This window comes from Oryctolagus cuniculus, chromosome 3 (assembly GCF_964237555.1).
Source record: "Oryctolagus cuniculus chromosome 3, mOryCun1.1, whole genome shotgun sequence".
Lineage (NCBI taxonomy): Eukaryota > Metazoa > Chordata > Mammalia > Lagomorpha > Leporidae > Oryctolagus > Oryctolagus cuniculus.
In genome coordinates, this window is record NC_091434.1 from 20212579 (window position 1) to 20224691 (window position 12113).

A 12113-nucleotide genomic window follows, 5' to 3' on the forward strand; every position below is an offset into this window, starting at 1 on the left:
CCATGTAAGGGCCGTGCTGCGAGAAGGGGGATGGCTGATCCACGCCGCCGTCTGGGGAAACTCCAGGGGTGCCACGAAGGCCACGCAGATGGAGTCAGTGGAGACTTTTAAACCTGAGGACCTTGCTGTCCTTTTCCAAGTTCTGGGAAGAGGTTGGAAAAAATGGGATAATAATGGGGCAGGGGGAAGGGAGAGAGGTCTAAAGAGCAGCCAATGGATGGCCTGATCAGGATAGGGTAGCCGGACGGAGTGGTGAGTGGGGCAGAGTGAGGAAGGGCTGGAATCTGGTCTGTATAGATAGGCGAATGTCTACAAGCTTTTGATCTGATAATGTAGATCATTATCTACGCACTCACCCGAAGCTGATGGCCCTAATCCATCAGAACTGTATTCCTATGAATGCTGGTGTTGTGGCGTGGTGGGTAAAGATGAGGCCAGCAATGCTGGCATCCCAGCTGGACTCCAGTTTGTGTCCCAGCTGCTCCACTTCTGATCCATAGGAACACACAAACAAGCAGACTCTATTCCACTAACATGCCTTGAGCATTTTTTCTGGAACCCTTGTCTTCTCCATTTTCCCAGTTGGAGAGCCTGCTCAGGAATTATAAACTCCTGACCGCACAGGCCAGGCTAACACGAATGTGTAATGTGGGCTGAGTCTGTGAAGGTTAAGGGCAACAGTCGTGATCAGGACCATGGTGAACTGGAGGAAGCTCGTTGCCCGTCTTAAGAAGGGAGCTGCTCCCCAGCTCCGTTTGCTGCTGCGTGCGTTGTTCCCATTGCTGCTATAACCCGCTGCAAACCTAAAACAACAGGGAGGCATCACCGTGCTGTGTTAGGGAGCTGACATGCTGTGGGCAGGCTGACCTCTTCCTGCAGACCCTAGGGAAGAACGTGTTCCCTGCCTTCTCCACCTTCCGCATGCTGCCTGCGCTCCCTAATTCCTGGCCCCCACCCATCTTCAACGCCGACACATACTCGACTTCAGCCTCCCTCCTCTTCTGTTCTGTTCTGATCTGACCCTCCTGCCCCCACCCCCATCCCCTTATCAGGATCCTTGTGAGTGCATTGGGCCCACCTGGATAATTCACGCTCCTCCTCTCTTCTCCTAGATCCTCACCTTAGTCACCCCTACTGAGGCTCCTGTCATGGAAGGGGATGTAATTACAGGTTCTGAGGGTTTGGTGGGGGTATCTTTGAAGGAAGCCACGTTTCTGCCTGCCACACATGTTACGTGGGAATGCAGATCTGATATGGCCAGATCTGTCAGTTCTTTTCAGGGTAGGTTAGAAAGCTGGAACGGTATATGACTGTGCAAAAAAAGAGTTAACACAGCAGGCCTGAGACTGCTGACCACAGGAAGGCCTGCTGGCAAGGTTGGCTCTTGGCCGGAGTCTGAGGATTTGGTTCTCGGTTAACAGCTGATAAGAATGGTTTATTTTGCCTAGACTGTGTAAACAAGATGGTTCATGTCCAACACCTGCTTTTCTTCTAGGAGGCTAAGCCTTGGCTATGCGCTAGGCAGGGGTGCCTATGTGATAATCCCCTGCAGAAACCCTATTGAGTCTCAGATGGGCTTCCTGATGCAGACATGTCCTTGAAGGATATGTTGCTGCGAATTGATTCTGAAGGAACCGTGCCGAGCCCTCGTGGGAGGCAGAGGGCACGGGCTCCTTCAGATGTTACGTGGGGCGACCCAGCTGTGTGTCCCTACTGCACCGCCGTGACAAGCCTTAGCTCTGAGCGCAACTATGTGCTGGGCCCTGGGAGTCCTTCTAGCCAGTGTCCTAACGTGGCGGGGGTGGTCTGAGGGGTGCTCTTATACAGGGACATCCCCAACTTTTTCATGTCCTACATGCTATGAAGGTTAACACCACCAAGGCCAAACATGGCACATCTAAGAGTGAGTTTGACCTCCAGGCTGCCAATCAGCAACTTCACTAGAACTACAGGAAGTGGAACAATTCCTGACACACACCTAGCAGCTGTGTACCCTGTGTGCCCAGCACCATGCCACGAACTAGAGACACAAAGACGAAAAGGCTCAGGCCTTTAACAGCCTGCCCTCTAGCAACACAGCCATGTACCCAGCACGATGTGAAGAAGTGCTCCAAGAACCCAGCCAGCTACTTACACGGTGCACCACATCACAGAATCCCCAGGGCCCCACACCCAAAGTTGTTGGGCCAGTTCTACAGTGAAGGTCGAAGAAGAGGTAAGGGTTTTGCCCAAGATAGCTCAGGTCTCTGGCTGTATTCATTCTGCTGCGGTGAGGGGTGGGGTGCAAGGACAAGAGGGCGAGGGAAGATCTGCTAGCGGCCACGTGTCCTGTAATCACCAAGGCTTCCTCCTCCATGAAGGCCGCCATGGTCTCCCCAAACAGCCTCACTGGAGGCCCTTGTCAGTGCTGTTTTTATGAATGAATCATGTTCTCCCAACCAGATGGCAAGTCTGCTGGGAAGAGAGCCCTTATCATATTTCAGTATATTTCTTTCTATGCCTTTCCCCAGTCAAATGCCAATTAGCTACTTTGTTGGTAGAAAGTTGCCATGGCTGGTGGCTGTATGGAATGGTGCTGTGCTGTCAGCCCACCCTGCTGGCCACAGGGAAACCAGAGGGGCCGAGAGGCAGGTGAGACTTTTCCAGGTGATGGCTAGCCTGGGAGACAGGTTTCTTAAAAGGCTTGCCAGCCAGCCTGCTGGGTGTCCCCAGTGGAAGCAGACGGCTGGAAAGTGCTGGGCAACTTGGGGAAGACAAAAGTAGCCCGACTTGCAAGAAATGGAAATGAAATGTAGGAAGCAGCTGAGGGCGGCTCGCAGGAGAGAAGGGGAAAGGTCCCATCAGCCATGATACCCGAATCTCCACTTTCTTTCTCAACACTTTGTTAACTCACAACACTGCTTCTAGGCTTGGAGCCTCCTCCTTTTTTGTTGGTGAAAATGCCAAGAACCCAGCCTCAGCGAGAAGGAAGTCACTTGACCAAGGTCACACGGGGCAGTCCGGATGCGAATCCAGGTCCTGAGGGTCCCAGGGGCAGCGCGCAGGTGGCGGGGCGAGGGCTCACTAATAGTGACGCCGCCGATGACGGCCCCCTGCCCGCCGGGTTGGCGAGCCACGGCAGATTCCCAGCGTCGGACCTCGCAGGCAGACTGCGGGGCTCGACTCTGCGGGAGAGTCCACAGGATCGACACCCTGGGGCTCAGGCTGTGCAGCTCCCGGCCCCCGGCCGCCCACAGGTGGGGGCGGAGGCCTGCCGTCCCGGCCGGGGACCGGCAGGCGGCGTGTAGCTGGCAGGGGCTCCCCAGCGGCGGCCGGCCAGAGCCTCCAGGGAGGGAGAGCGGGGAGAGCCCCGGCGAAGGCCAGCTGCAGCCACCTCGGAAGATCGCTCTCAACCGCAGTCGGCCTAAATCAGAACACCTGGACGTCCGGCGCCCCCATGACGCAGGTGCAGGCGAGGCGCGCCCGGCCACCGCACCCTGTGCGCCAGCCGCGGATCTGTGGAGCCCGGAGTGCCGGCCCAAAGCGGGGAACGAAGGGTTAAAGCCCGAGTCGCTGCTGGTCGCCGGGGCCCGACAGGTGAGGGACCCCGGAGCGGCAGGGGGAGGGGCCCCGGCCTGGATCTTGGGGGCGTGGCTACAGGGCCGCCCCGCCCCTGGCGGGGAGCGGCGCGCGCAGCCCCGCCCCCGGAGTATAAGAGCGGTGCGGCACTGCAGCTAGCGCAGTTCTCACCGAGACCCGTCACCCCGACTCTACGTGAGACGCACCGCCCGGACTCACCATGGTGAGTGCGGCCCCGCCGGCCTCGTGCCCTGTCCCCGAATTGCCCCTGTCCTTTGGGGGACCCTCCCTCCAGGGATGCTCCGGGCCCTCCACCTGACCCTGCGGGTCTGCAGGGGGTGCGAGGGTTCCGCACCCTGCCCCAACCCCCCTCCCGGTGACTTTGGCGGAACTATGGTGGCCACCTTCGCGGGGTGGGGGCTGGAATCTTCGCTAGCAAAGAGAAGCCCTCCGGACCACCCCCTCCTGCCTCACCAAGCGTTTGTGCCCCAACCCTCCCAGCGGAGTCACGCGGTCCCGCGCCCAGTCCTCTCCGTGGGCGACGACCCGCTTGGCTGCCCGCCCCCGGCCCTGGGACTGACCGGACATGTGCTTGGCGCCAGATGGTGGAGAGGGGCCAGGGTCCTTGGTGCCGCATCCCCGTTTCCTCAGGCTGTTTGAGCATCCCTCCTGCCCACAGCCGCTCCCCCCACCCCGGCCCGTGACTCAGCACCCCACTTCTGGCCGGGAGGGATGGCGGGAATGGGGTTCGGCCTCGTGAGGTGAGCCGGCCCCTCTGCAGCCTGAGCGCGGGTGCGCGGACGGACGGGCAGAGACAGCTGGCGCCGAGCGACGGCGCGGGCCCGGGCCAGGTTGGGGGGATGGGAAAGAGGTGTGTGTAGGGGGAGGTATTTATAGCCCAGGAGCGGGGGCAGAAACCTTATCCCTACTTTCGGCTGGGATTTAACTGGAAAGACTCCGGCGGGAGAGCGGATGTAGGGCCGGGTGCAGCGTGGCGCTCACCCTGCCCGGGGCAAGGCGGGTTACCTCTGGGGGCCCCCGGAAGGTTCCGCTTCCTTTTCTGGGTATTTGGAAACCGTCACCCTGGCATTTCGTTGGGGGAAGGGAGGCGCGCGGGTCCTGCGGACTTTGGTGCCCCGGGGGTTAATCTGCCACTGGCAGGGACGGAGCCTAAGGCTGCAGCAGCTCCCCCGTGCCCCTACCCTTTAGCCCGCTCCTGCGGAGGGCTGGCGCTTACCAGCGTTATGGCTGCTATTTCCGTGGGGGCTGAAGGTGGTGAAGCCAGCCAGAGGGCGGGGGTGGAGGTGGGGAGAGCAGCCAGATGCGACGGATCCCCAGAGCCGGATGGGCTTTAAAGGTAGGGGGAGCAGGCCACCTGGTGACCAGTGTGGTTGGTTTGATGCCAGCCGGGAAGCCTGCGGGGAGAAAGGGCTACGTGGATTTCTCTGTGTTCACCCTCAAGAGAATTGCGGTGGGGGAGGGGGTGCTCTAGTTATGAACAAGAGGCTGTACCCCTCCCCAGGCTCTGGGGGAGCTGTTTGTGGGCAGCAGGGAATGAGGGCAGCTGAAGAGCCTTGCCCGTGGTCATTACTGCAGCGTCTGCCAGAGTCGCGCACGTGCCCTCTCTGTCCTCCCCGAGTGTCCTGTGCGTGCAGCAGGATCACGAGGAACCATAGCTCTCACTTGACAAACTCCCCACCGAGAGGCAGACGAAGGGATTTGCCTGCCCTCCTGGTGCCTGCAGCTGGGGAGTCCTGTGCAGAGGAGCCTGCCCTAGCCAGCCCCAAGCCTCCACTGCAAGACTCATCCGAGCTGAAGGCGATAGCGTGTTGGGGGGAAGCCCATGAGGTGAGAGGTTGTGGCTGCGGGCTCATGCTGTCCCCTCTCTTTATCCTTCAGCGTGAATGCATCTCCGTCCATGTAGGGCAGGCAGGTGTCCAGATGGGCAATGCCTGCTGGGAGCTCTACTGTCTGGAACATGGGATTCAGCCCGATGGGCAGATGCCCAGCGACAAGACCATTGGTGGAGGGGATGACTCCTTTACCACTTTCTTCTGTGAAACTGGTGCTGGAAAACACGTGCCCCGGGCAGTGTTTGTGGACCTGGAGCCCACCGTCATTGGTGAGAGGAAGAGGGGGCAGTGTGGAGCCGGGTGGGCAGGGACTCAAAGCTGGTCTGGAGTGTGTCTAGACCTGGCTCTCCTGGCTCTGTAAATTCCTCTCCCTGTTTGAAGCTGAGAAAGACAAGCTGATCTTGGGCTGGCCGAGGCAGCAGGTCTGGGCTTCTCGCACACTCTGGTATCTCAGGCTGGCAGAAGAATGAGCTCTTCCTGTGCATCTGGCCACAGCTACCACCCAGGGGAAGGAAGGTCCTTGTGGTTTGTGCCCTAACAATGTGGCTCATGCCCTTCCAGATGAGATCCGCAATGGCCCGTACCGCCAGCTTTTCCACCCAGAGCAGCTCATCACCGGAAAAGAGGATGCTGCCAACAACTATGCCCGCGGTCACTACACCATTGGCAAGGAGATCATCGACCCAGTGCTGGACCGGATCCGCAAGCTGGTAAGAATTTGCCGTGGAAGGGAGAGAGCCCTGGGCTATGCTAAGGGGTCAGGAACATTGTTTTCAGATCTAATTCAGGGGCTCATCTCCGACTGTGTGCTTCGGTTTGATGTGGCTGCGAGATACTCATTAGTCTTTGCCTTGACTTCTGAGCTATTGTAGGCTTTATGGAGCCGGAAGAAAGAGCTCCCTGGCTTCCCCTGACCACACCACATTGCTCTTTCTCTTTCCAGTCTGACCAGTGCACAGGACTTCAGGGCTTCCTGGTGTTCCACAGCTTTGGAGGGGGCACCGGCTCTGGCTTCACCTCGCTCCTCATGGAGCGGCTCTCTGTCGACTACGGCAAGAAATCCAAGCTGGAGTTCTCCATCTACCCGGCCCCCCAGGTGTCCACAGCCGTGGTCGAGCCCTACAACTCCATTCTGACCACGCACACCACCCTGGAACACTCAGACTGTGCCTTCATGGTGGACAACGAGGCCATCTACGACATCTGCCGTCGCAACCTGGACATCGAGCGCCCAACCTACACCAACCTGAACCGTCTCATCAGCCAAATCGTCTCCTCCATCACAGCGTCCCTGCGCTTCGACGGGGCCCTCAACGTGGACCTGACGGAGTTCCAGACCAACCTGGTGCCCTACCCCCGCATCCACTTCCCCTTGGCCACCTACGCGCCGGTCATCTCCGCAGAGAAGGCCTACCACGAGCAGCTGTCGGTGGCGGAGATCACCAACGCCTGCTTCGAGCCCGCCAACCAGATGGTGAAGTGTGACCCCCGGCACGGCAAGTACATGGCCTGCTGCCTGCTGTACCGGGGGGACGTGGTGCCCAAGGACGTGAACGCCGCCATCGCCGCCATCAAGACCAAGCGCAGCATTCAGTTTGTAGACTGGTGCCCCACGGGCTTCAAGGTTGGCATCAATTACCAGCCGCCCACCGTGGTGCCTGGGGGCGACCTGGCCAAGGTGCAGCGTGCCGTGTGCATGCTGAGCAACACGACCGCCATTGCGGAGGCCTGGGCGCGCCTGGACCACAAGTTTGACCTGATGTATGCCAAGAGGGCATTTGTGCACTGGTATGTGGGGGAGGGCATGGAGGAGGGGGAGTTCTCTGAGGCCCGGGAGGATATGGCTGCCCTGGAGAAGGATTATGAGGAGGTGGGCATCGACTCCTATGAGGATGAGGATGAGGGAGAAGAATAGAACAGCTGCCCGAGGCCTGTTCACTATGTCTATTGCAAAATCTTTTCAAAATAAAGTCTCCTTGCACGGTTTGGCGTCCTGTTGTGAATGCCTAGGCTTCTGCTGCTGCCGCTGCCCTTACCCTTTGCTGCTCACGATCCTTTTCTGTCCCACAGCTGAAGGTGAGAGCTGCCAACGGGCCCTCACTGGGTCCAGGAAGCATGACCCCAGGGACCTTGCTATAAGGTCATAGGGACACCCTGGACAGGGGAGAAATGAGGACCAAATCCTGGACCTGTCAGTCTAGCCACAGGCTACTCAAGGACACACGTCTTTACTTCCTTTCCAAGCAAGAGTTTAAGCCCAGTGTGGCTGTGTCTCAGTCCTATTGCTATTCTTCTTGCTGCTTCTGCATTCCCCAACTCTGGAAGCAAAGCTTGGCCCCGGTTCCTCTGTGCATGAGGGTTTGGGAATGGGGCTGGGCTGGCCCAGAGTTCCTGGGCAAACAGCCACATCCTAAGCTTGGGGGATGGGAGGGAACAAGGGCCACCTCTTGGAGTTGTTTGTGCCACTGCACCTCCCAGCAGCTTTGCACAGCCTGATGTCTCGCTGCTTCGCTGGGACTGGGGCTGTGCCATTGAAAGTCAGATCATCTCCCTCTGTTTGTGCCTTCTTTCTCGGCCTCCATGCTGGCTGGTGGGAGCCTCCCGCCAGGGCCCTAGGGAAAATTTCAACCTAGCTAATAGGCACCCCAGGACCCATGCTGACGTCAGCAGCTGGGGGTGGGGGGTTGGCACGGCTTGGGGGAGGAAACTTCTGTCTCAAGAGCAAGAAGTGTGAACTCTGCCACTGCCTCCCCTCCCTGGTGACTCAGGGCCTGGGTGCCCTTCCCTGAGAACAAGCCCCAGGCCCCGCTCAGGCAGGGCCCCTGTTTACTCAGCAGCGCGGGCAGGAAGTGGCAGCTGATTCCGCCATGCCACACTGGCCTCATTAATCATTAACCATGTGTGAGCTGGAACCCGCAGGGACTGGCAGCTCACACCCCTGCCCCTGGGCTGAGGATGGGAGCCCTGTTGTGTAGCTGTTCCAGACCTTCCTCGGGTGTCTCCACCCAAATGCCCTTGCCTGGCAAACCGGCTGGGCTGGGCTGCTTCGACCAAGCTACACCCCCCCCCCCCCCCCGGGAGTGAAGGAAGGGAAGGACTAGTCGAGTGAGCTTTCACGGCACTCTGCTCCCAGTTCCTGCTACAGCGGCGTTAAGGCTCTGACTAAGGAGACCTGAGGTAAGAACAGCTGCCTCCTTACACGGAATGGTAAAGTCACACCATGGCTACCCGCAACAGTCTCCCCTCCTCCCACGCTGTTCCCTTGGAAATGGCAGCCAGACTGTAGGCCCCTTGCAGCTCTTCTCTCCAGGAACACTGAGACTAATACGCCAACCTCTTTTCACTTTATTCTTTTGTTTATACGTTCTCCTGCTCCCAGATCTGGAGGCAGAACATGATGTGGACTCGGCAGTCACACTCAGACCCACGTAGCGCATTCTCTGTTTCCCTCTCCAACCTCCGCCCCCACCCGCACAGTCAGGCCCCTTGGTGGCATTCAGACAGCAGAAGAGAAGAGGTGAGGTCGAGATCACTGTACAAGAGCAGTCTGGATCGAATGGATGGAGAGTCCAGCGAGGGCTGGGAGCCTCCTCGCAAGGTACAAGGACCACCTTCTCAGTGCGGCCACTGCTTTGTTCAGATCTGGGTCGTGTGCTGGCCAGGAGCTGAGGGCTGCAATGCCTCCAGCTGACTGAGCAGGAGGGGAATGTGAGGGCGCTGCTGGGGGTCCACAGTCATCATGGAGGCCAGCAGCTGCCGCAGTGCCGGAGAATGCCTGTGGAGGGAGACGGGCAGGTGACTGGAAGCCCCAGCCCCTTGCTAAGGGTCCAACTCGGATAATAGCAGGGAGACATCCAAAGCGCCTGGTCCCCTCTTGTTCACCTGGGGCTCTGCGGGATGCTGAGTTGGTTCTGCACAGCCAGGGCCACGCTGTCACCCTTCTGGAACACCATGTCATAAGGGCCTTCCCCAAACATCATGGCATAGAGCACACAGCCTAGGGACTGAACGTAACTTGGTTAGTCCCTGAAAGATCAAAGGGGATGGCATCTTTTCCCTTTCTTTTGAGGGGAAAGGAGACCACACAAGCCAAACAGAATAGGCCAACCTGAGCCACACAGAGCTCCCAGGGCCCAGAGAAACCCCCAGAGAGCTGGGCACCTCTGCAGCCCTCACTTCATGGGAGGGAGACCACTTCCTTCAGTATCAGTGACAGTTTGCAGGAAGGAAGTTGAGAGAGATGGCAACAAGCTGCGGTTCCCGGGGCCCCTTGCAACAGAAACCAAAGACCTACTTCTCTGCCTGACAGCACCTCCGAGCCACGCCCCTCCCCACGCAGATTCCCGCCCACATGCTCCTCACCCAGACATCAGTCCGCTCGTCAATAACACAGTGACTCTGCACGGAGAAGAGCTCCGGGGCCCGGTAGGAGATGGTGCACCGCTGGGCTGCCCAGTCCTAGAACGGTGGCCTCAGAGCTCAAAAGCAGGGCACAGGCCAGGGTCAAGTGACCGAACTGGGGCACGTAACAGAAGGGGTCAGGGTGCGGAACAGGTGGGCAAAGGAACCCGAGGCTCTTACTTGCAGGGTCAGGGCCTGGCGGGAGCCCTCCACATGGATGCATGCTTGATTCATGGAACCCAAATCCATTAACACTGGCTGTCCCTCATCGCCAAGCAAGATGTTGGTGGGTTTCAGGTCCCTGCAGAGAAATAGAAAGGACATGTAAGCTGGAATCCTGGGGGGGGGGGGGCGGGGGGCTGATCACAGGGAGAAGAGCAGAGCCCAGAGCCCTCCCCTTTCTCTTGGTGAGGTTCTTGCTCCTGGGCCCCCTGAGCACACAGGGCCCTCCCACTGACCTGTGGGCATAGCCCTTGGCATGAATGGCCTCCAGGCCTCTGCAGATGCCCAGCAGCAGCCGCAGGATTTCATCCTCAGTCAGGAAGTTGCCCTTGTCCTTGAGCCTTTCTATCTCAGCCCACAGCGTCCCTCTCTGCAACAAGAGTTTCCCCACAGCTGGAGACGGTGCCGGAGCCTCTGGTCTCTGGGCCTGATCGTGTGCCTACGTCAATGCCCATCTGCCCTCCTCCGATCACCTAGACCTCAAACCCCCCACTCCCACATGGGCTCCTCTAAAGCTCAAGTCTGAAGCGGCCAGGACCCCCGCTGGCCGGCTCGTTTGACTGCTCACACAGCCCCTGGCGGGTGGCTCTGTGGCAACCCTCTCCACGCCAGGAGCATTTCTGACCTTAAAGAAGGGCAGCAGCAGCCAGGCCTCGTGCTTAGCATCTCGCTCCCTCAGGCAGTAAGCGACGAGGCGCAGGATGTTGGGGTGATGGAAGAGGCGATGCATGTCTGCTTCCCGCTGCGCGTCCTCTCGGTCCTGCTGCTCATGACACAGGATTCGCTTCAGGGCGTAGAAGTGTCCATCATGTAACCCCTCCACTAGGTCCACATAGCTGAACCCACTGTGGGCCAAAGGGGTCAGTGAAGGGCCACGGTCATCTCCCACAGGGCTTGGATTCAGAGGACTTTTCTGGGAGACGGCAGTGTCTCTCCCATTCAGTAAAAACCCTCCCAAGATGCGGCTCTAAGAGAAGGCTGAAGGTTGTTACACCTTGAGCTCCCCCAAAGCAGGCACAGGGAGACCGGGGAGGTGGACGTGGGCATAACACAGCGCTGTGCACCTGTATCAGGTGCTTATGAACCATGCACTGTGTGGGGCGGTCTAAACCCATGACCTCATTTACTCCTCACAACGCCATCAGTGAGGCGGGATAAGCATCTCCATTTAGTGGAGGAAGAAATCAATGGCTTATCAAGGACAAGCGGATGTGGCTCTAGGAGGCGGGGCTCCAGAACCCACTCTCTGGACTACCAGGCACCTAGATGCCATCAGGTGACCCAGAGGTTAGGGATAAAACCCTTCTGCCTCTGTCCCGTGCAGAACGCCGGTCCTCCACGACCATAACCCTGGGGATTAGGTGATTTCCAAACACTCACCCCTCCCCCAGTTTCTGGATGAAGAGGTAACGCTTATTGTCAATGATGACCGTTCCCCGAGAGCAGACACAAAGCGCGTGGCCCATAATGTCTCAAACATCCTCCTCAAGGACGGGCTGCAGCTGCCGGGGGACTGGTCCAGGGTGAGTGGGCTCTTCCGGGCGAGGCGCCGCGGGCCCAGTGGCTCATGCTGGAAGGAAAACAAACGGCAGAGTCGCGGGTCCGGCACAATCCTCACGACCCCTGAAGGACCAGCGCGGAGAGCTTAGGCTCAGGTCTCGGAACCTGGATCTCCGTGTAGGGAAAAAGGGTCCTGACAACGCCAGCTCCAAAAAGGCCGCAGTCAGGTGCCTTAAAGCCCCAGGCCACTTCCTCCAACCCCAGTCCACCTTTGGGCGGGCCCTTTCCCACGCCCGTCGGTCCCCAAAGGAGGGCGGGCATAGAGTAGTTCCCGAGGAGGTGCGAGCCTCCGGCCCACCTCTTGCAGAACCCACCCCCAACCTCAGAGCGCGGAGCCCGGGATCGATCAGCTCGGACGTCCCACTGACCTGGCCCGGGAGGGAACTCAGCCAGAAGCCGGAAGCGGCGTCTACGTCATCAGTCCGCGCCGGCGTAACGGCCCGCGGTATCCTAGCAACCGCTGGGCATCCCGACGATGTGGGGGCGCGGAACCGAGAGGCCGGGGGCGGGCTAGGCCTG

At 59.2% G+C, this 12113-nt stretch overlaps 3 protein-coding genes across 9 annotated transcripts in view; 1 reads left to right on the forward strand and 2 right to left on the reverse strand.

The window, feature by feature from the left end:
- The window catches only part of DNAJB2 (DnaJ heat shock protein family (Hsp40) member B2), a 29512-nt gene extending 25181 nt beyond the window's left edge, over positions 1-4331 (reverse strand). Inside the window, exon 1 of the mRNA XM_070070165.1 lies at positions 4140-4331. The gene's annotated coding sequence lies outside the window, so the exon portion shown is untranslated. The remainder of the gene's footprint in view (positions 1-4139) is intronic.
- On the forward strand, positions 3141-7395 carry TUBA4A (tubulin alpha 4a). Of its 2 annotated transcripts, none has more exons than XM_051848132.2 (4): positions 3141-3576; positions 5458-5680; positions 5973-6121; positions 6355-7395. In XM_051848132.2, exons 2-4 carry the CDS (start codon positions 5500-5502, stop codon positions 7324-7326), a joined length of 1302 nt encoding a protein of 433 aa, XP_051704092.1. In that variant the 5' UTR covers positions 3141-3576; positions 5458-5499; the 3' UTR covers positions 7327-7395. The 2 variants fall into 2 exon arrangements, with proteins under 2 accessions (XP_051704092.1, XP_002712534.1); XM_002712488.5 differs by having other exon boundaries at positions 3304-3781.
- Positions 7396-8736: 1341 nt separating this feature from the next.
- Positions 8737-12098, reverse strand: STK16 (serine/threonine kinase 16). 6 transcript variants are annotated; one of them, XM_008259208.4, is made up of 8 exons: positions 11963-12098; positions 11415-11604; positions 10660-10879; positions 10271-10404; positions 9993-10113; positions 9774-9869; positions 9294-9415; positions 8737-9186 (listed from the first exon to the last, which is right to left on the reverse strand). In XM_008259208.4, the coding sequence occupies exons 2-8, from the start codon at positions 11498-11500 to the stop codon at positions 9048-9050; spliced, it is 918 nt and encodes a 305-aa protein (XP_008257430.2). In that variant the 5' UTR covers positions 11501-11604; positions 11963-12098; the 3' UTR covers positions 8737-9047. The 6 variants fall into 6 exon arrangements, with proteins under 6 accessions (XP_008257430.2, XP_008257431.2, XP_008257432.2 ...); XM_008259209.4 differs by having other exon boundaries at positions 11916-11985; XM_008259210.4 differs by having other exon boundaries at positions 11909-11972.
- Between the last annotated feature and the right edge of the window lie 15 nt (positions 12099-12113).